Source organism: Podarcis liolepis, assembly GCF_965112155.1.
Source record: "Podarcis liolepis genome assembly, chromosome: 2".
Classification (NCBI taxonomy): domain Eukaryota; kingdom Metazoa; phylum Chordata; class Lepidosauria; order Squamata; family Lacertidae; genus Podarcis; species Podarcis liolepis.
The window spans coordinates 5,322,008-5,344,618 of record NC_139555.1 but is presented as its reverse complement, the minus strand read 5'-3'; the positions used below and the strand labels follow the sequence as shown (position 1 = coordinate 5,344,618).

Sequence of the window (22,611 nt, the reverse complement as noted above, 5' to 3'; positions counted from 1 at the left end):
TGTGCCTACCCGTGTTCTTAAAGGCATTGGTGTGTTATGGGTAAACAGATGTTTAGGTTTTGTATACATTCCCTACTTGCCCTCGTTCTACCAGAGAACCAGCTGTGGGGACAAGCATGGAAGGTGGTCAAAAGGTGTTGTTGTTTTACACCGAAGTCTCCCCTTCATACTACAAGAGGTGCAAGTGTGGAGGGGCAAACAGAACTTTCACCCAGGGCAGCAAAATAGATTGAGCCAGCTACGGCTGACATGTACCACACACAAAAACCCACAGAGGTCTACAAAACAAACGGACGTTGGGCCAGTGGAAAGATGCAGCTCCCCTGGATAACGTTATACCTCCATTAGCCATATGAAGTGGCTTCACAAACACACTTCAGTAACAAAACAAAAGAATAAATTAACCCTGCAATATGACACCCCACTGTCATTTTGCTGGTCGTGCTTTTGCTGGGTTGGTTGCCGCTGCTATTCCAAACGACTGCAAGAGTTGCAAACCTGTCTGTACATTTTGCCTCCTAAAAGGACAGTCTGAGCTTCTTACGCCTGCCACACACATGCACATGCGCACGCCACCCTAAACAAATGTTTAGGCTGTGCACACACTCCCGTTTACTCCGCATCCAGTGCACTCCCATCTCTGGTTTGGGAAGCAGTGGACACAACACAACATGACCCACAATCCTATGTATCCCACTGTTTCTCATGGGGTACTACAGTGGTGCCCCGCAAGACAAATGCCTTGCAAGACGGAAAACTCGCTAGACGAAAGAGTTTTCCGTTTTGGAGGTGCTTCGCAAAACGAATTTCCTATGGGCTTGCTTCGCAAGACGACAATGTCTTGCGAGTTCCTGCTGGTTTCCCCCCCCCTTTTTCTAAGCCGCTAAGCTGCTTAACAGCTGATCTGATCAGCAGATAAGCCACTAAAAGCCACTAATAGCGCTAATCCGCTAATCCTTCAATGGGCTTGCTTCCTAGACAAAGAGAATCACAGAACGGATTCTTTTCGTCTTGCGAGGCATCACTGTACTGTGTTTTGATGCATTCCCCCACAAACTAGCTTCAATCCGAACTGAGAGACCTAGCTGTGTGTTAAGCTGGCAATGCACACACAGCCTTTCAGTGTCCCAGCCCCTTCCATTGGCTGCACTGGGGCTCTGAAACGACCAGCAGCCCAGCTGGGGTCCCACAACTCATTCTTTGCACTCGCCTCCATCAGCCCTGATGCAGGATTTATGCCAATAATGTTAGGTGTCTCCCCCACAACAGGTATTTGAAGAGCAACACACTGGGACACAAAGCCTTCAACATGTCATGCCTGCTTCCTCGCCGCCACCAACCCCCAAATAATCCTTGGGTGGCAGTTCATCATAAAACAAGGCACTATGCACAGAGAGTCTGGCACCACCATGGGGAAACAGGCCGGCGGAAGGCTACAGCTTCCATGCTGGGCTTAGAAATCCATCTGCGATCCATCCATTTGCACGTGTGTTTCCACACTGCAGTAAATCCTTCCCGTCATGGTGTTAGGAGAGGCCCAAGCATGTTTGGGATGTGGCAGAAGAACCACAGTAAGCATGTTCCGCGGAAGGCCTAGTCTCGTGGGGTGCTGGCCCCCCTGAAACGAGATGCCCTTCAAAAGCAGCTCATTGGCACATGGCGCCAGGCCCGCGCCATGCAGCCATGCCCCATGTAGCAAGGTCTCTGGGAGGACAGGGCCTCGCTCCACGTCACTTGCAGACGTTCACCCATTCTGTGGCAGGGCACTCCTCGCATTCCACGTGGCAGCACCAGTGGAAGCGGCAGTGGCAACGCTGGGCATGCACCTCCTGCAGCACATTGTGGCCCCGGCCGCAGCACAGGCTGCTGCAGCCGTCGGGCCGCACGCTGCCCTTGGTGCAAGGGCGGCCATGGGTGCCCGGCGAGCCCAGGCTGGGGTCAGGCTCGCAAAAGTCAGGCGAGGGTTCGTAGAAGATGAGGTGCTTGGCCAGGCGCGAGCGCTGGAGGCGGGGCCGGAAGGCCCCCGAGTTGCTGTTGTGCGGCCGCAAGAGTATGGCGTGGTCCATTCGCTCCCTCAGGTGAGAGCCCACACGGCGGAAATCGGGTGCTGCCAACCAGCAGGTCCGGAACTGGCAGCTCCCTGAGGGGCCGTGGCATTTACATCTTCGCTGGCTCAGCTCTGACACAACCTGCCAAGGACGGGGTGGGAAAGGGACAAGAACGAAGCATTAGCTGCAGGAAAACGTGGGGTATTGCAGTCGCATCAACAATTCATGTTTTGCCAGACAGGGGCACCAAGGGGCTGAGGCTCACAGAGGTTTTCCTGTAAATTTCCTAGAGAGAACTCTCTGAGATCGTTTCCCTTGTGCCCTGAAAGGAAGTGTGTGTCGTTATACAACCTCCTCCCTGCCTCTTCTCCAGCATGCCAGCAATGTGAGAACATCTGCCAACAGGGGTGCCAACTTGAATTGGGGGGCAGTTAAGCCCTGCCCTGCATAATTGAGCACATGATGTGGTGCACGCACATCATTTGAATGGCAATGCCCATCAACTTGGGAGGGGGCAGCCCCCTCAAATATTTTAGGGGAGGGATGAAAACCCCTTGGCCCCTAGTAGTTGGCTCCTATGTCTGCTAAGCTCAGACTCCATTTTTAAGTGAGACTTAAATACAACTTACGAATTACCATTTTAAGCTTACTTGAACAAAGTTGCTGTACTGTATCTGTTACTCTTCAAGAAGCACACTGAGTGAATAAATGTTATTTTTACATTTTACAAGGGTTTATGTGATGGTTAGTGGGGGGGAAGGGGTCAATACCAGGAAAATACAGTCTGCCTTAAAAGCTTAAAGCTTCCCTTTAAGCTGCAATGGGAAAGCACTGTGCTGAACTCACAAACATGAGGGGGGAAGGTTAATATCTATTAAAAAAATCTTCTCCGGCATCTAATCACATCACAACACAAAAATGGAGGCGCTTCCTGCTGCAGGGAAAGAGACGGTACCAGAGACACCAGCCAACTCAAATCCAGTTTGATTTCCGATTAAATCTCTGAATCACCACAACAATCTATAACTATTTCATCTAACTCATTTTTTCTTTACTATTATTTTTTTTGGCATCCAGTGCATAGAGGGCCGCTCTGTGTGTGCAACTTGAATGGCTATAAAACAGGGTTAGACCAATTCATGGAGGAGAGGGTTATCGATGACTACAAGCCATGATGCTATGCTTTACCTCCAGCAATGCTTCCGAATTCCTAGCTCTCCCAGCTGCGTGGGGAGACCGAGGCTGCAGAACCAGTTGCTGGAAACAGCAGGAGGGGAGAGGACTCTGGGGCTTGAATCCTGCTTGCTGGTTTCCCACAGGCAACTGAGCACAGTGAGAACAGAATGCAAGCCTAGATGGGCCACTGGCCTGATCCAGTAGCCTCTTCTCGTGTTCTTATGCATCTGTTTCTCTCCTGAATCACACAATCACACAACACCCTTTCAGGGTGTCCTTCTGAATGTTGTGGGGTTATTGCATCTTCGGGGTACACAAAACTCACGATGTTTTCCATCTCAGAAAATGCATCTTTTCCTACGGGGAGGGAATCCCTACCTTCAGGATAGGGTAAACTTTATTCTGCTGTTAGTCTTACCAATTTCGTTTTGTTAAAAATAAAACTATTCAGTCTTTATGTACAACCTCAGCACTGAAACATTATGCAAAACATTATACAATTTTGTGTGTGTGTGTGTGTGTGTGTGTTACAGACTCTCTTGGGAGGTAGTGGACCAAACATCTGTTGCATTTGCCATAGCGACATAAGAATAGAGGAATGCCGCTTATCTGCATCCACAAAAAGTCTGGGTTCCAGTGGTGCCCTGCCCTTCAAGTTCTCTATTGGAAGTTCACGCGGTGAGTCACCCGGACCTTTACTTCATGCCTATGCCAGGATCCTGCACACTACAGCCCCCTAGTGCCCACAAAGAGTCTTCGAGAAGAGAACAGGAACAAATCTGGGAACAATACTGCACGCTAATCCTTCCAACTCAAATTTGGTTATTTAAATACAGGAAAACAGTGGGATTCCTAGGAGAGCCCACCTGCCACAATGACATTGGGTGACCCATTTTTGCCTGCACGGACAATCAGCTGATTGATCCATAATCATGAGCGCTGCAGGCTTGCAACATGAATCCTGAGGGTGCCACATAGCGCACTGCATACCGGATTATGTACTTGCCTGTTTACTGCTGCCAACACAAAAGTGTGCGTAGACCTTCAGGAATCCAGCCCCGTGGGGGACCCTTTCTCCCTGCTAACTCCAGCCCGGCCCTTTAGTTACACCAGATTCTCTGGCCAGCAAAGCCCTGCCCCAGGGATGCCTCCTACCTTTCTGCCTACGCGATGACTGTGGAGCTGCATCCGTGCGTGAGCACCGCGCGGTTTCCCTCGAGGGTCCAAGAAATGCCGGGCAAATTTCTGGGCATAGTCAAAGTCTGCACTGCAGCCCCCCCACTCCCAGGTGTCCTGGGGGCCAGGCTCCCCCCACAAGGAGGCCTTGCCGCGGCTCAGGGTCTGCAGCTGGCTGAGTTTCAGCTTCTGGTTCTCGGTGCCTTGCCCGGCGCAACCACAGCTCTGGAGCTCCCCAAGGCTACAGGCTGTGGCTACCGCATGGGTCACTCCAGCTGCCAGCAGCGAGAAGGCAAAGGCGCTTTCCCGGAAGCCTGTGGGGACACAGAGGGAGGAAGAGGGTGAGTTGGAGATGCAGCTGGAGGACAGCTCAAATAACCAAGCGAGGAAGCATTTGCAAGGAGACTAGTGGGTGGGGGACAGGGAGAGAAAGGATGCCTGGCTATATATCTAGCCCTGCACATTTCGGGCATGTGTGTGTCCAACAGTCATGTTGATTGTGGCGCCTGTCCTGTGGAACGCCCTCCCTTCAGATGTGAAGGAAATAAGCAACTATCTTCTTTTTAAAAGACATCTGAAGGCAGCCCTGTTTAGGGAAGTTTTTAATATTTAATGCTGTATTGTTTTTAACACTTGATTGGAAGCTGCCCAGAGTGGCTGGGGAAACTCAGCCAGATGGGCGGGGTATAAATAATAATAATAATAATAATAATAATAATAATAATAATAATAATAATAATACATTATTATTATTATTATTATTATTATTATTATTATTATTATTATTATTATTGACATTTATATACCACTGACCAACCATGTCCTCTGAAAGGTTCACAAATTTAAAATCAGTTGAATGCAGATGGAAAACACAATTGATGCAAAAGCTGTAACCAGCACAAAATTAACGTAAAACCAGCAGAAATCCACATGGAAGCATTTTTTTTTTAAAAAAAGCAGTAAAACCCAACGAGGGGAAATGGTTTTTAAATACCTAGTGTTTGCTATAGGAGGCCTGGGAGAAAGAGAAGGTCTTTATCTGGCACCGAAAAAAAGATCCTGACATAGTTGTCAGGTGAGCCTCTTTGGAGAGAGCATTCCACACCCCGGGCTGCAGCACTGAAAGGCTTTTCCAGCAAAGGGACTGACTCATCTCTCGTCTCATTGTGTGACCTCTGAAATCAGGGCTGCCTGCACGCTGCACTACCACTACTGCCATCCCTGCCACACACATTGATCCAGGACTAAGCTAATCCAGAACTTGGAGCAAGATAGACAAATTCTGCATCTGGTTCAAATCTAGTCAAGCATTTTGCACATAATTGCTAATTTCTCATCATTTCTTTTCCTTATTCTATTCAGGGCAGGAAAGTAACAGAAACAGCTATGCGGGACACTCCTCCTTTAGCTACTAGAATTCCTGCTCAATCCCTCATTGTCTGGCTTCTGTGATTTCCTCAGGTATTACCCACCCAGTTTTAACCCTGCTTTCACAGTCCTGAGGCTAGGAACTTTACTTTTTTTAAAAAAGCAAAGGGTACTTCTGGACTGTCATTCTTTTTGGGTGGGATTTAGTCACACCAGCAAATTCAAGTTGCGCAATTATAGTTGATTGGGAGGTCTTGAGCGGCAGAACATCTGCTCTAGATGGCTGGACTTTTTGGGACATGGAAAGTGATGGGGGAAAGCACCAAAAAATGTAGGATAACGGCTGCTTTGATGCAACATCATCTAACCTCCCCACAAACAAATCAGAATAAATGCTCATTAAACAGCCATTGTTGTCTAATCTTGTCAGCAAACTAATGCTCAATAACAGATCATCTGGAAGAGTCCAAAAACAGAAAGCAGAGCTTTTCAGGATTAAATTCTGTGCTTGTGCGGTGAGGTCACAGTGTATATAGAGCCATGCTTAGATCAGCTGAGAACATCATCTTAGTAATGCCATTCGTATGCCAAGTTAGAATGTCAGCAGCTACCCAAAACGAGAGAGTGCCCTTCCCTGGGCAGGATGCCAAAATCTCCCAGTATTTTCAGACCACCACAAAGGGTTTTTTTACGTGGGCTGGGCTGGGATTAAACTGGTTGGGGTTGTGTGTGACCGTGATTTTAGCAACTAACTACTGTGACCATGCACAATCTTTCAGGCTGGGCAGGCGCACCTTAAAATATCTAGTAATTTTAAATTAAATAGGGTTGTGCATGATCCTAGAAGTGGCATGTTTATGTCACTGTCAGGGTTTTCCCAAAGAACCCTGCAAGGACGGCAGTTTGTCCTGGAGTTGAAAGATGCCTAGCTGTCCCCTCACAGAACTACAATTCCCAAGGTTCTCTGGGGTTATTATAAATAAGCCAATCCATAGTATAGGTTTGATCTTCTACAGTGCAATGCTAGACATGTCCATGCAGAAGCAAGCACCAGTGGATTTCGATGGTAAATGTGGGTTGCAGTCCTAGGGAGCTTATAGGCAGTCATGATTCTCAGGCTGGATTCAGTCATACCCCAGCAGGACAATTAAAGCTGATTTGGAGCTTGTGTAAAACATATCTGCTCCCCCAAAATATCAGACTTTTTCCAACAAGAAACATGACTATGGGGGCACTGGAGGATGCACTGGAAAGGGTGGGATTAACACTCACGTGACACAATCTCCCCACAAACAAATCAGGCTGAGGGCTCATTAAACTGGTCGTCTGGAAGCAATCTTAGATCCTGATCTGTTCAGGCTTAGCAGTATTGGTATTTTCTTAAAATCAATGCAGGTTTCTTTTGTAGTGGAGATTAGCCCTCTTCCCTCAAGTAAATTAAGCCTCTTCCTCATCATCCCATCATCCAGCCCTTCGTCTCCACTAATCCTGATTTACCTTTCCGGTTTGTTTCTTGATCAGCCAAAGCCTTTCTGTTATTGATCCTCACTTTCCTACCGTCTTCCCATCTGATGCCGCCTGAGATTCTGATGAGCCGGGCCAAACTCCCACCGCCACCCTCCATGACACACCAGGCAAAGGCTCAGAGCCCAGGTGCAAAGGGTTGCAGCTTGATGAAGCTCCTGCCTGCCCAGGGGCTCACTTTGATCTTGGATTTAAATTTGGAAATGGCTCCTTCAAAGCTGAATTAATCAAAGAGATCCAGAGGACCAAAGTTAGGAGCTCCCGGCCAACTTGCCTCTAGGGTCAGGTGTTGGCCACTACATCTGCAACCAGGGAAAGGTGCAACCAAGAAAAGGTGCCTGCAGCAGGTTCAAGGGGAAAGAGCCAGGGCACGCAGGCAGGGCAGAGCAGACAGGATCTAAGTGTATTGGCGGGTGTGTGTGTGTGTGTGTGTGTGTGTGTGTGTGTGTGCTTGGGAAGATGCACTCAGATGCTTCCCACCACCCTGTCCCACCAACCAGGTCACTGCCTCCTCCTCCATATCAGCTGCACAGGCAGAGAGGGCAGGCATCAGTATCATCTGCTGTTTACTGATGCCAATTGTCCACCCGCCGCAGTGGGCAAGTGGCAAGGGTGGCTAGGAGCATCAGTCAGAAAACCAGGAGGAGTTCCCTTTCCCTAGTTTTGGCTAAGCCATCTGCTACAAATCACCCCTTCACTCAGGACTGGCACCCAGCTATTAAGTCGTAACAATAAATGTGCCTTAGAGTTAAAAGGCAGGAAGAAAAGTGAGCAGCCAGTGGCAGAAAGGAGCAGGAATGGGCACCGTGGCAGGGCAGTGCTCAGGGGAATCGGCCGAGTGAAGCAGGCCCAACTCCCCAAGGGATGCCCAGTCCCCATCAAGATAGGAGAGCACGCGGGCGTTCATTTACTTGGAAAATTTATAAACCTCTTGTTCAGTAAAAGTTATTCAGTGATGATGCCACGCATTTGACTGGCTTGCGCCAGCCACTCGGGGCGGCTCCCAACAAAAAACAGTAAACAACAACGCCCACTAACAACTTCTCTGGACATACAAGTGGTGTACAAGCCCAATTCTATTTTTAAAACTTGACTAAAAAGATGGTTGCTCGTCCTTCTCCTCCTCCTTAGTGGCAGCAGGCTTCAGGAGAAGCCATATTGTAGCAGCTGTCCAAAGATGCTAGCTTCTCACACCAGCCCTGAGACAGGCCCTGGGAACTGGCTCATTCCAGGCGGCAGGTGTGGAGATGGACAGCAAGGTACGGGAGGACAGAACTGCAGTGGCAGCACAGCCTGCTGTGGTCCAGCCCCCTCCCCTTGAACTAGCCTATTGTCCTCAGGTCTGGGACAGGACACCATCCGGTCACTGTCAGGGGCTGGAGTGAGGAGGAATGGTGGGGACTGCCCTCCCCTTCCTGCACCTTCCGGAGGAGGACAGTATAGATTTACAGCAGCGGTTTGCAGAAGGTCATAGTTCAGAGGCTGCAGAGGGGAGAGGCTGGGAAATATTGGGAGAGCAGCAGGAAGAAGCAGCAGCGGCAGAGGAGAGACAGCTGACAGACTCAGTGTCTTTGGAAAGCATTCCTGACCCCCCTCTCCCAGGACCCAGCGTGCATTGAGAGTAGGAGAACAGAAAGCTCAGAGGCAGAAAGCACTGATCAGGCAATGCAGGGATGCCGTATAATAGGAGAGACGGAGGGAGTGGGACTTTACTCGGAGCAACGCCATTATCTGAGATAGATGGCATTTCTATGTTCTCTGTGAATATTGAATAAAATACTCGGTAAGAATTGTTCTTGCTTATCTGCTTCTTGGCTGCCACCTTGGGAGGAATCAGATTTCCCGAAGCCTGACAGTCACTAGGGTTGAATTCAAATGCAAGCCTGGTCAGCTTCTCTGTGTGGACTTGGGAGCAGGGGGTGACATTTTGTTCTTTGCCTCAGGCAGTAACATGTTTGGGGCCGGCCCTCTCACCACCACCCAGTCTGTTCTTATCCTTAAGGTAAAGGGTAAAGTGACCCCTGACCATTAGGTCCAGTTGCGGACGACTCTGGGGTTGCAGCACTCATCTCGCTTTATTGGCTGAGGGAGCCGGCATACAGCTTCCGAGTCATGTGGCCAGCATGACTAAGCCGCTTCTGGCGAAACCAGAGCAGCGCAGGGAAACGCCGTTTACCTTCCCGCTGGAGTGGTACCTATTGATCTACTTGCACTCTGACGTGCTTTCGAACTGCTAGGTTGGCAGGAGCTGGGACCGAGCAACGTGAGCTCACCCCGTCATGGGGATTCGAAGCGCCAACCTTCTGATCGGCAAGCCCTAGGCTCTGTGGTTTAACCCACAGCGCCACCCACGTCCCTCGTTCTTACCTTTAAGGTACATTTATTGTTACTCCTGGCCCAAGAATTCTCTTGAGGGAGAGAGATTTCAACCACAGACAGTTTAGGGAACGAGACTTCCCTCCACTACTGATTTGTTGTTGTTGTTTAGTTGTTTAGTCGTGTCCAACTCTTCGTGACCCCATGGACCAGGCACTCCCCGCCTTAATTTGGTACAGTGGTACCTTGGTTTTCGAACATAATCTGTTCCAGAAGACCGTTTGACTTCAAAACGTTTGAAAACCAAAACTCAACAGCCGACAGCTAGGCTTCAGGGCCTTGCACTCAGTGGAAGTCGTGTTTCCTGTTTGACTTCCGAGGTGCATTCGAAAACCAAAGCAGTCACTTCCAGGTTTTTGGCGTTCGGAAACCAAAATGTTCGACTTCCGAGACGTTTGAAAACCAAAGTACCACTGTACTAGGAATAACAATGTCAAGCAAATCAGGTCTAAGCACCAGGAATCCCTGATGAACAATGGATGATGATGATGATGATGACATCCTGTTCTCCTGACATGATGGGTGTAGCTCAGGGTTTCCCAAACTTGACACAGCTGGAGTGCTCCCTTCACCCCACAAATTAAAACTGGAAGCACATGTCACTTTGATAGCCAGGGCACATTTGCACACCAGGACAGAACTGCTGGTGCATCGCCAGAGGAGCCAGATGCCGTGCCTTTCATGTGTCAGTGATCTGGCGCAATGCCTCCCAATTTGAAGGAGGAAAGCCCAGGGGTGACATGCAGAGCTGCTGGGTGCAGCCTCCTTGATGAGCGATAAATTCTGCTGTGAATCCTGCACCGCGCGGAATTAAACGATCCAACTGCACTCAGTGCAGAGAAGTAGCAGGATCAGTGCTTTTATTCTAGAAAAAAATGGTGCTGGTATAATAATTTTCTTCATAATAATAATTTATTATTTATACCCCACCCATCTGGCTGGATTTCCCCAGCCACTCTGGGCGGCTCCCAACAGAATCAAAAGCACAACAGAACATCAAACATTAAAACTTCCCTAAACAGGGCTGCCTTCAGATGTGTCCTAAAAGTCAGATAGTTGTTTCTTTCCTTGACATCTGATGGGAGGGCGTTCCACAGGGCGGGAGCCACTACCGAGAAGGCCACTCCCCATGAAGCTGTTACACTAAGTGCCGCCCTTTCAGCCACTGTTTTTCTCCTAGAAAAAAAGGTGCTGGTACCGCGTACCCCCTGAGTAACCCCAGAAAAAGAAAACAGAGCAGAATCACCGTTCACAGCAGAGGCTGGTTGATGAATCACACAGGGATGCAGCAGGCAGCCTCTTCTGTGACTGGGCTCTTCTGGCTCAAATAGCCTTTTGCATCCAGTTCATTTATTTCTTGTGGCATGCTAGCAATGATTTCATGGCACACTGTTTTGGAATTACCACTGTAACTCCCTGGGCTTTCTTTGGCTTTCCCTCCCTTTGTAGTGACCCTTTTTGGCTCCATTTCTGTTGTCACAAGAGGGGAAAGGGGGCACTGAGTCCGCTCCTAGAGGGAGGGCCAGTGGGGAGGTGAAGGAGGGTGCAGCAATGATAGCAAGGCATGAATCAAGTTCTGGTTTTATTGCTTACAGACTCCAACAGAAGAAGAGGAAAGTGTCAAATCACATCACACGGCAAGTATCCTCTCAAGCTCCTCACCTCTCTTCAGAACAGCGCTGTTGAGAAGCATGGTTCCGCTACTGCTCAAGTCCGAGCAATCCCACCGCCTCTCTTGCAGCTGATGCCGGCATTCGTGGATGGCGAGGTGGACGCCTTGCAGAGCTGACGCCATGGCTTCTGGGCTGCGGGTGCAGAGCCCAAGTTGGCGCCGGCTCAGCCAGGGGAGGGTCATGCAGATGGTGTTGGGAGTAAGAACAGGTTCAGCCAGCGCCCTTGGGCCTAGGAAGTCATGGCCCACGATCCTGTAGGAGAACAGAGGAACTTGGCTTTGGGAACAAAAGAGAAGGAGGGGAGAGAGAGAGAAAGGCAGAGGCTACTTACTGCCTCACCCACAGATCATAACAGACAGGAGCGAACACAGTGGGCAGAACAGAATGCCCACTGTGATGGAAGCTCCATAATGGAGATTGGGTGCCCCTTAGATAAAAGTATACCCATCCATCTGGGCATGGAGTAAGCTACACAAGTCCTTGGCTAGACAAAATCAGCTACAATGGCCTAAAAAAACTGGGCAACAGCACGAGGTATCTACAAATTCTCTGGGCCTGTGTCCATCACTAGCACCAGATGCGGAAGCTGGAGCTGGAGTCAACAATGGAACTGGAGCAAAGAGATCAGAGGATTAAGGAGCTCTGAAGAGAGCTATGAACCCAGCAAAGTTTAGAGGAGACTGAAGGACTTATGTAGCCATTGTCTCTACCAGGTCCTCTGCAGGGTCATTCTCCCTCCTCCTGGGCAGATCCTTCCTTCTGAGTACAGTGTTACCTCTGGATGCGAACGGGATCTGTTCCGGAACCCCGTTTGCATCCTGAGCAGAACGCAACCCATGTCTGCGCGTGTCGCAATTCGCCACTTCTGCGCATGACGTCATTTTGAGCGTCTGCACATGCGCGAGTGGCGAAACCCGGAAGTAACCCGTTCCATTACTTCCGGGTCGCCGCAGAATGCAACCTGAAAACGCTCAACCTGAAGCGTCTTTAACCCAAGTTATGACTGTAGACCCTTTGGGTCAGAGTTGTCTGGAATCCAAACAGGCTCCTGTGGCTTTGGCTTTCCCATCAGCTTTGCAGCCTTCCTTTGTACCCAAGGCTTAAAGGAGGGTAGGAGAGAACTGCAGAGAAAGGCAGGGCTCAGGATGGGGTCATGGAGTGGGGATGTGGGGGGGGGGGAGGATGTGTCCAGGTGAGGCATCTCAGAGATGGGGCTCTACAGGATTGGTTTCTCTATGTCTTGTGGGAACGGGGTGCCGTGTGGGAGCCCCATCATGCCTCTTCCTCCAAGGAGGTCTCTCCAGGGTCTGGATCAGCCAGGATCTCAGTTCCATGCGTCTTTGCAGGAATGCAGGGTAGGGGAGACCTCTGAAAGAGGAGGGGCTTCTGTGCAAAATTCTGTGGACACCGCCAGAAATTTGGGGGTGCCACCATATCTGTATCTATCCCCTGAATCATACAGTTCCATTCCCTTTCCACCACATTCAGATATATATATAGCTTCCAATTTAGAGCTGGGAATGAAGTTAAATTGTTCCTTTCCCTCCTTCATTGAATTATGTATGCTATTCCCCCTCCCTGCCCGCTCCCTGACCCACTGATCTCAGCCAGATGCAGAAAAACCCACCTTAGCCCCTAGGACTTCAATCTTTGCGCTACAACCTCTCCATTTCATTCCATTCTCAGGTAAGGTGGGAGGGAGAGAGGGAATGACTAGGAAGCACAACTCCTACGGTTCTGCTAAACCTGACGGGTCCCACTCCTCAAGCAGAATCGGGGCCAATGCATTTCATCACACACGTGTGGAGGGTCGTGCAAAACCCTTGTGGCAGTCCAGCCCAGCTCTATTGCCTGAGGGAGAGATCAGTGCACCTGGGTGGGCGAGTATCCAGGGGGAAATTCCCTGCCTGCCCCCCCCACCCCCCTCACTGGCACCAGATGAAAGCCAGGTTGGAGATCAAAAGCATCACCCTGCGGCTCAGCACCCAAAGAGGGGGTGGGGGTGGAGGGGAGGGAGATGTTCCCCTGACAGAAGCAGAGAAGCCCCTCCCAGATCTAACACAGGGTGTCTCCGTGGCAACAGAAGGAGGAGCAGGAATAACCCCGGCAGTGGCAGACACAGACATGTCGATGTGGGAAAGGGAAATGGAGCCAAGTTTCCTGATCAGAAGGGGCCACCATAGCAACCACCCAGTGGAGAGGGACATCCTCAGGTCGTTTTCACGTGCAGCTCCAGCTATTGCTCCCAGCTGACACAGAGAGATCAGTGGCAGTCCCTCCGATCACACACCCTCTCCCGGAAAATTACCCCAGACAAACATCAAGCATTTTTCACAACAAGCCCCACAGGGAAGGAGTTTTCCATAAGTGGGGCACTTGTCTTAGGGCCTCTCATCACAAGAGGACCAAATCAGCCCCTAAGGGCACATGATAGATCTATCTAATCACACTCTAAACAGAAATATGGGAGTCAAACATTATAGAACGTTCTCCCTATACAGAATTGGGGCCAATTGATTTCGTCATCCATGTGCGCAGGGTTGTTGCCACACTAAGCCCTTGTGGCTGTCACATGCATCCAGTTTATGATGCTCAGAGGGACGTTCTTTTGAACCTGTGAATCCTTCCTTCCTTCCTTTATACCAACAAGAACCACTACTGCAGCTTAGATACCAACTCGGCAATCCTGTGCATGTTTACTCAGAGGTAAGCCCCTCTTGACAGTATCCTAAGTGAAGTGGGCAAGGGACTGCAACCTGGAGGAAAGGCCCATTAAACAACAGCAGAATTTACTTAAGAGTAAATGTGCATAGGATTGTGCTGGGCTGCTGCAATAATGTGCATAGGTACTTGGGAATAAGCCTTGTTAAATTTGGTGGGATTTACATCAGAGTAAACATGGTTAGAACTGTACTGTGCCTGGCTGATTGTGGCCTGGGGCGATCTTCACTGATTCACAGATAAGAGCCTACATCTCCAAAACATCTCTCAGGGTCACTTTGCATCAGGAATGAGGAAGCTGTGGCCTTCCAGATGTTGGTGGACTCCAGCTCCCATCAGCCTCAGCCAGCATGGCCAATGGTTGGGGGTGATGGGAGCTGGAGTCCAGCAACAGCTGAAAGGACCCCGCCCTGGTTTTACATATTGCCTGTAGTGGCATGGTAGCTGCCTCTGCTGTGGCTGTTCCCAAGCCACTCTGGGAATGCATAAAGCTTCCACCCATGTTACACAACATGCCAATGACACACCACCCAAAAAGGCAGGCGTTGCTGGCATGTTATGTCAACGTACACTTTATGTCTATATGCTGCTGTGTCAGTGCGAGCACAGCCCTCAGTCCGCATGCACATCTGATAAAGCAAGGCTACAAAAATGCAAACCGCGATGAATCAGTTTCCAAAGGGCTGCGATACCATCTCCTTTCGTGAACGTGAAGCGTCCTCAAAGCCTCTGAGCATAAGAACATAACAGCAGCCCCGCTGGATCCAGGCCAGAGGCCTCTCTAGTCCAGCACTCTGTTCCCACGCAGTTCCCCCAGACACCTCTGGGAAGACTACAAGCAGAACATGGCTGCAACGGTCCTCTCCCGCTTCGGTTCCCCAGCATGACTCTGAGCCCAGAGCTAATAGATCCATCAGGACTCAGAGGCATTAAGAGCCTTATCCTCCCTGAATCTCTCTAATCCTCTTTCAAAGTTGCAAACCACTTTGAGATTCCCCCCTCTTAAAAATATAAACAATATAGAAATATTGTTATTATTATTTCCATCCAAATTGGTGGTCATCACTACCTCATGTGGTCAAGATGGGGATAGCCCATTAGCACCACCCCCACAGAGGAAGAAACTCTCATTCCATGCACAGGTGTCCACTCGTTCAGCTACTGTCCAGCTGAGACCCTCCAGCACATATTAGCATAAGCTTGTGCTTAGCTCCTTGCTTGGTCATCTGCAACAAGTAGAGAAATGCCTGCAGGTAATGACTCTCTCACACCCCACCTAGTCATAGAGAATGTTTGACTCTTGGAGGTTTAGAAGAGACCCGTGCCACCTCCTTGTCTCTCTTCTAGCGCCTGAGTTGTAAGCCCTCAATCTGCAAGAGAAAATGAACCGAGCCTGCGCTTTGAACAGATGAAGCTGCCTCACATCTAACCATATCAATGGCCCACATAACCCAGTTCTGTTTACTCTGATGGGCAGCAGCTCTCTAGGGCAGGGATGAGGAAGAGGTGACCCTCCATATGCTATTGAATTACACCTCCCCTCATTCCCTGACCACCAGCTGTGCTGGCTGGAGCTGAGGTGAGTTGGCATCCAAAAGCACCTGGAGATCCACAGTTTCCCCATCTCTGTCCAAAGGTTTCGTGAAAGGGGTCTTTGTGAATTCTGCTGTCTCAAACTCCTGGAGATGCTAGGGTCTGAGCCTGGAAGGGACCCCGCGCCACGTCATGTGTCTCATAACTGAAGTATGTTGCCTCCCTTAGCTCAACCTCAGGTATGGGCAACGTGTGGCCCTCCCCATGTTGCTTGACTACAACTCCTATCATCCCTGATCAAAGGCCATGCTGGCTGGAGCTGAAGGGAGTTGGAAGTCCAAAAACATCAATAGGGCCTCACATTCCTCACCTCTGGTCTAGCTTGGGCAATGCTGTTATGGCATCTATTTTAACCAACTTAATACCTAAGTTGGTCTTAAATCTAGTGAAAGCTAGCATTGACTTGCATATAAAAACACATGGCACACAATTCTTGCTGTGGATTAATCTGGAGTAACTACCACTCTTGGTCCCATACACAGAGCTAGTTTGCATGTAATACTGAGCCAAACTATGTCTTAGTGTGAATATGCAGGCATGCAAGCTCTGTTTGTAGTTTGGCTTAGCATTACGTTCGGAACCAGCTCATAATCACAAACAATCCACGCAGACCATCATTAACTCATCCTGAGCTACTGGTCTTCAGCTGGTGGGCTGTGCCATGATCCAAGCTGAGGCACAACAGGAGCACTATCCTCACACAAGTAGATGGCATCTAAGAAATGGGTCCCCAAATGCATGTTTGGGTTAAAAGTCGGCCCGGGATCCAAAAAGAGTGAAGAGACATGTCCTCAGCGATCATCAGAAATGTGTTCCAGGAATTCCGCCTACATATTCCCTCAGCTTTAACCCTCTAAACTCACTGCTTTCGTGGAAAATCCAGGCACCACATTTTAAAAATCCAGTGGGAAAGCAGGGACAGAGGAAGCTGACTGGGGAGAGGCTACAGCTGTACAGTTTGTCCTTGGCATATTGCTTGCTGCGCACTGATGTAGGAATGAAGAAGCAAGCACGATGCCAACTGGGCAGATAAATGCCCTTCCACACCAGGGACCCTCATTAGCCCCACATAATCACACCAGTGCCATTCTCCTGGCTGTTCAGTATCCCCAGCAGGACAGGGGCAGCAATTTCTGGGACAGCTCCATTCCCACCACCACAGCACCGCACCTCAGCGAATCACTTACCCTCTCCAAAGGCAGAGGCAGGCAGCAAAGAGACAAGTGGCCGCACAGGGGCTCATTGGAGCCATGCCAAGCTCTGACCGGGCTGCTCTCTAGTTTGGCTGGAGGTCACCCTCTCCCTCATGGCCCTCCCAAGCGGGGCAGAAGGAGGACGGTTCTGGAATAAGAGACAGTAAGTAAGTGGGGTGGGAAGTGGGCAGGGGGAAGCGAGCCGATAACCCTTTCCCAACGTCCTCCTGATTCCCTTGGAGGAATAAGGGTCATTTCCCCAGCCCCTGACTCCTTCGCCTACCCCAAAATATGAGCTGAATCATGGCCTCCCCGTAGTTTAAAGCATTTTTTAAATGGCAGCAGCTAAAGGGATCAATACAAAAAGTAAAGAGGCTGCCATGTGAGCACAGCTCCTGACAGAAGCTCCCTCAATTCATTCTACTCAAGCTCTGCCATCTCCATCCCACCTACTGCAATCAAGTTTCAAGGGCTATGCTGGGTATGAACTTGTGAGGAGGAAGAGCGACCTGCGGGTATAGGGCGGTATATAAATTCAATTAGTAATAGTAATAATAATAATAGCAGCACAGGTCAGAAAGAAGCTCAAGCTTCAGCAATTATTTTCCTCCCACAAATTCCTTCCTGCAGCTGGAAAGGCAACTCAGTTCTCAACACACACACAACACACATTTACAACGGGGCACTGACCTAGGATTGCCAAAAGCCCCCGTGCCCCCTCCAGCGTGAAAGAGCGGCAGAAATCCAATACTCCATTATGGAGATAGAGCACTATCAGTTGAATTTCTGCCTGTCTGGCCGTAATTAAAGATACAGGTGAGGGCAAGGATGGTAAGGCTACCTTGAACCTAGCGGCATGGCTTCAAACACAGTGACCCCAGACCCCCAGCTTATGCGGGAACAGCTCACAAGCAGACCTGCCTTCCCGCAACCGAGGAGAGCGCGCGCCCTTCCTTCTCCGCCTGCCCCAAGCTTACCGTGGCAGCCAGGAATCCCCTCCCCTCTCGTCCCTCTTCTCTCGCTCATCTACCTGCCCCTTCTCCCTCTCCCTCTCCCTCTCTCCGCGGCCGCGGGAGCCTCGCCTGGGCGAGGTTTTCCCCTCCCCATCCGGGGGCAGCTGGAGCCGGGAAGCAGCTGTTCAGTTCGGGTGCGGTTCCAGTGCCCACACCCACGGGCGTGAACGCCAGCCCGCCGTGGGTCCCACGGGCCGCGCGCGGCGCCTCTCTTCTCCCCAGGCGCAAAGCGCGGACCCCACCTTCTCCCGCAGCTCCTCGGCTGACCAGGAGGCGACCCGCCCGCCCGCACCCCCGCCGCCCGCCTTCCACCGGAGAGAACCCAGGCGTCCTGGCGCCCCAAACCCCGATCCCGTCTCCCCTGAGCGATTGGATCCCAACCACTGGATCCCAGCCTCTCCCTGCTTTCAAGCCTCTACAGGTTGCCTTCCCGCAGATTGATAGAGAGGATTAGAGCAGAGGAAAGTTTCTGTTCGGTTCTTTTGATTCCCTCTCCTTCCTTCGCCCCCCGCCCGCCCGCCCTTCGCTCTCGTTCCTCCTCTAACCTCGCGCGCCGGCCTTTTTTCTCCCTCCGTCCGGACGATCTGCTCGGGCGCTTCTGCAGCCGGCTGCCAGGTTTCATGTCTCCACTCCCCTTTTCCTAGCAGGCTCCGCTGCCGTCCCTCCTGCCTCGGGCGTCCCAGCCCCACACGCTCGCGTGGGTCGGCCTCGCTTCCTCCTCCCCCCCTTTTCCTGGGGGCGGGTGGGAAACCGCGCGGCAGGAAAGAGAGATCCAAAGGCCATCTAGTCCAGCACACGCACACCGCACGCGGGGAGCGCGCACCGCCCCAAGGCAGAACGACGCGCCCGCCCCTCCCAACTAGCCCCCGGGTGTTACGAAAAGGAAAGAGCAGGTGCACCACCCCAAAAACAGGAGCCGGGCGCGTTCGGGACTCTAGCCAGTCTTCAAAGATAAGCCCCGGAAGGGTTGCAGCATTGCAGCAATAAAACTGCTAGCCTCTGTGCAAAGCTAAGCAGGGTCCGGTATGGTTTCATAATTGGATGGGACACCGTGTGTTGAGATAGGTAGTTGGTTGGACTAGATGACCCTAGGGATCCCTTCCAACGCTGCAATTCTGTAATTTTGTGGTTTAGGATCCCGCAATTCCCCTTTCCCAAACACGGGGAGGCCCTTCAGAAATTGCCGGACTGCAACTCCCACCATCCCTCACCATTGCCAATGTTGGCTGGGGCTGATGGGAATTGGAGTCCCAACGCTGTGAAGCGGGGGGGGGGCTCCGTCTCGAGAGCCTAATGCCCCACAACTGAATGGGCATCCCTTTCATGAATGCTGCATGCACGACACTTAACTGCAACCCCGTTATATTCTTGGGAGAATGTTACCTATGGTTCCTCCCATTTAGCCCCACGGGAGGAGAGGCAGCATCGATTGGCCTGGAGAAATTTGATTGTTGGCCAAGCATTTAAACCTTTATCTTCGCTCCCCCAATACTGTACTGAGTTCCTGGTATAGAGGTGTTGCAAGGTCGCTCATCAACCCGGGCGCTCCTTCTCAGATTGAATTGCATTGCTGCACGAAGAACTGAGACATGTTCGGGGCGGGGGGGGGGGAGCCCCTCTTTAGCGCGTTGTGCCGGGTGGCGCGTGGACTCCGAGTAGATGGAAGTGCTGCTGAGCCAGTCGGTAGCGTAAGTTAGACGGTCCGCCACGCAGCGAGCGAGCGCCCCAAAGGCGGGTTGGTTCCGAGGCCACGTCGGATAACAGCAGCCCGATGTGATGCAGACATTGCGAACCTAACTCTAAATAAGATCGGGCTGCACGCCGGGTGCGCTGCCTTGCAGAGAGCAAGCATGCACGGCTTGCGCTTCAATTGCAAGGCGCGCTTGAACAGGATCATGCCTGTGTTGCATGACTTTCCTTGGCTCGCTTAGGCTCCCTTCGAATTATTGCACGGGCAGGCCGCTCGCAAAGCTGGAAGGGGCGCAGGCGATGGCTAATGGGGAGGAAAAGGCGGCGATCTCCTCTCCCACCCTTCCCTCCAGGCATAAATCAGCCCTGCACAGATCAACTCCCAACTATAGGACTTCGCACACAATCCAGCCCCCGCGTTGCAGTGTTAGGTTCTGGGGCCTACAGAGCGAGCAAACCGGGATGGCTGCGCAAGCCAGCCGGCGCCCTAAGTAAGAGGAGCATTATGCACAGCGGGGTTTGGGGTGTGTGTGAAGCTGCAAAGCACCACCACCAGCTGGACTCCTGTTCTCCGAGCCCTGCAGCCTGGCGGGGTTGCTGCTTGCTGCCATCCATCACAGGACACTCCCCAAGTTTCCAGTCCGCCGGGTGCCCGCCGCTTCCTTCCCGCCCTGGCGCGCGGCTCCGCGAGCCCAACTCGCGTGCAAGACAGGGACTTTCCAGGGCGGGGTCGCCTGATCCGCAGGCTCGGTGGGCTTTGCCTGTGCCCGTTCCCGGGAGCCGGGACCTTCCCTGACTTCGGCAGGGGCGGCGCGCGAGGCGCTCGGATGCAATTGCACAGCTCGCAGCGGTTCCTTCCTCGCGTCCGCCCTGCTTTCTCCCCGCCCGTTTATCTTGGCTGCAGGGGACGATTATGTATGAGTCAGTCGGAGGGGAAGGTGAGGCGCTGAGGGTGGGATGGAGCGGCGGACGGGCTATCCCTCTCTCCGGGGGTGGGTGACCACCAGGCTTTGGGCGCCAGGCCTAGTCTCGGGTTCTATTTCCGTCTCTGGGAGGAAGATGACTGAGGTCTGGAGGGTTAGAAGTTGAACATGAGGCTGGGAACGAGCCAACACGTTCTCGGCTCTTGCCTTTGCTCTGGGGTTCAGAAAGGAAGGCTGGCTCTGAATCCTGGCCAGGACTCCCCCAGAGAACCTGTTTTGGAAGGACACGAGAAGGGCCTGGGACATGAGAAGAGTGCTGTTGAGAATGTGCAGAGTGCATTCTCTCACCACCAAGGATTTACCACAACAAAAGGCCACTGGGTTGAAATTTGCAAGTCCACTGCCCCCACCCCCAAACTTGGCAGGTTGTCACACGATGTTGTGATGGCCATTAAATGATTTGATGGGTGGGCATTGGAACCAGATAGGTCTATCGGGGCTCCCAATAATGACATTATATGGAGCACCCATGTTCAGATGCAGTATACCACTGAATAACTGATGCTGGGGACAGCCGCTACCTTGATGTGCTACCCATGGGGCTTCTCAGAGACATCTATCTGGCCATTGTGGGAAAAGATGCTGGACTAGGGCTTGTCCATATGACCTATATTGAGCTTTCACCCTGAGTTGCTTGCACAATACTTATTGTGGAGGTTTGATTAGCCAGTGTGGTGTAGTGGTTAAGAGCAGTGGACTCGTAATCTGGTGAACTGGGTTCGCTTCCCCGCTCCTCCACATGCAGCTGCTGGGTGACCTTGGGCCAGTCACACTTCTCTGAAGTCTCTCAGCCCCACTCACCTCATAGACTGTTGTGGGGGAGGAAGGGAAAGGAGAATGTTAGCCGCTCTGAGACTCCTTAAGAGGGAGTGAAAGGCGGGATATCAAATCCAAACTCCTCTTCTTCTTGATTAGATCCTGCCTTTACTGAACGTTTGTTCTGGTTTGTTTGTGGGACAGTTATATGGCAAGGAGCATTTGTCCTGCTTTCATCCTGATTTCTATGTGCACTGTTTATATATCATTCATTCATACCACATTATTCAGTGCATTTCCCATTCACTTTCCTAACCTCTCAATTTTTTTTTTTATTCTAGAAAAACAAAAGGCAACAGAGCCTTTTAATCTACAGTGGTGCCCCGCAAGACGAATGCCTCGCAAGACGGAAAACTCGCTAGACGAAAGAGTTTTCCGTTTTGGAGGTGCTTCGCAAAACGAATTTCCTATGGGCTTGCTTCGCAAGACGAAAATGTCTTGCGAGTTCCTGCGGGGTTTTTTTCCTTCCCCCCCTTTTTCTAAGCCGCTTATCAGCTGATCCGATCAGCAGATAAGCCGCTAAAATCCGCTAATCCGTCAATGGGCTTGCTTTGCAAGACGAAAAAACTGCTAGACGAAGAGAATCACAGAACGGATTCTTTTCGTCTTGCAAGGCACCACTGTATTTTAATGGCACAAAGCTAACTTTCCCAGTAGGTCAGGGGTCAGCAAACTTTTTCAGCAGGGGGCCAGTCCACTGTCCCTCAGACCTTGTGGGAGGCCGGACTATGTTTTGGAGGGGGGGGGGAAATGAACGAATTCCTATGCCCCACAAATAACCCAGAGATGCATTTTAAATAAAAGCACACATTCTACTCATGTAAAAAGATGCTGATTCCCGGATCATCCGCGGGCCGGATTTAGAAGGCGATTGGGCCAGATCTGGCCCCCGGGCCTTAGTTTGCCTACCCATGCAGTAGGCCCTTGAATCCTTCCTTCAAAATACAGTCTGGAAGCGCCAGAGGTTGATCTGATCCCACAGTGTATATATAATGTTTGATTATTTCTGTAGCACCATCAGTACACATGACATTTTAATGCAATGTACCCTCACAGAGAAATTCATCCAAATTTCATTCAGTTTCTCCTGTTCTGGAAAAGTGTCTCTTTCTTCTGCCAGAAACAGGGCAAAAAACAAGTGTGGCAATCTTAACAGCCATCACTTATCTGATGTTTGGGATAAGGGTGTGTACTTTCCAGAGAAACGTAGCCTGGCCATCTCGTTTTTGCAGTTTAAAACACCGTTGAGGGTGCTGGAACAT

At 51.0% G+C, this 22,611-nt stretch overlaps 1 protein-coding gene across 5 annotated transcripts; it reads right to left on the bottom strand.

The window, feature by feature from the left end:
- Positions 1-1,025: 1,025 nt before the first annotated feature.
- Positions 1,026-20,150, bottom strand: WNT10B (Wnt family member 10B). 5 transcript variants are annotated; one of them, XM_083485013.1, is made up of 5 exons: positions 18,407-20,150; positions 16,843-16,996; positions 11,331-11,593; positions 4,380-4,714; positions 1,026-2,189 (listed from the first exon to the last, which is right to left on the bottom strand). In XM_083485013.1, the coding sequence occupies exons 2-5, from the start codon at positions 16,905-16,907 to the stop codon at positions 1,731-1,733; spliced, it is 1,122 nt and encodes a 373-aa protein (XP_083341139.1). In that variant the 5' UTR covers positions 16,908-16,996; positions 18,407-20,150; the 3' UTR covers positions 1,026-1,730. The 5 variants fall into 5 exon arrangements, with proteins under 5 accessions (XP_083341139.1, XP_083341141.1, XP_083341142.1 ...); XM_083485015.1 differs by having other exon boundaries at positions 19,245-19,451; XM_083485016.1 differs by lacking the exon at positions 18,407-20,150 and adding an exon at positions 17,879-18,058.
- Between the last annotated feature and the right edge of the window lie 2,461 nt (positions 20,151-22,611).

Coding starts and splice junctions, on each gene's coding strand:
- WNT10B (XM_083485013.1), bottom strand. CDS start 16,907: ATGGCTCCAATGAGCCCCTGTGCGGCCACTTGTCTCTTTGCTGCCTGC. Junction 11,594..16,842: donor TGCCTCTGCCTTTGGAGAGG/GTAAGTGATTCG, acceptor GTTCTCCTACAG/GATCGTGGGCCATGACTTCC. Junction 2,190..4,379: donor GTCATCGCGTAGGCAGAAAG/GTAGGAGGCATC, acceptor CGTCCTTGGCAG/GTTGTGTCAGAGCTGAGCCA.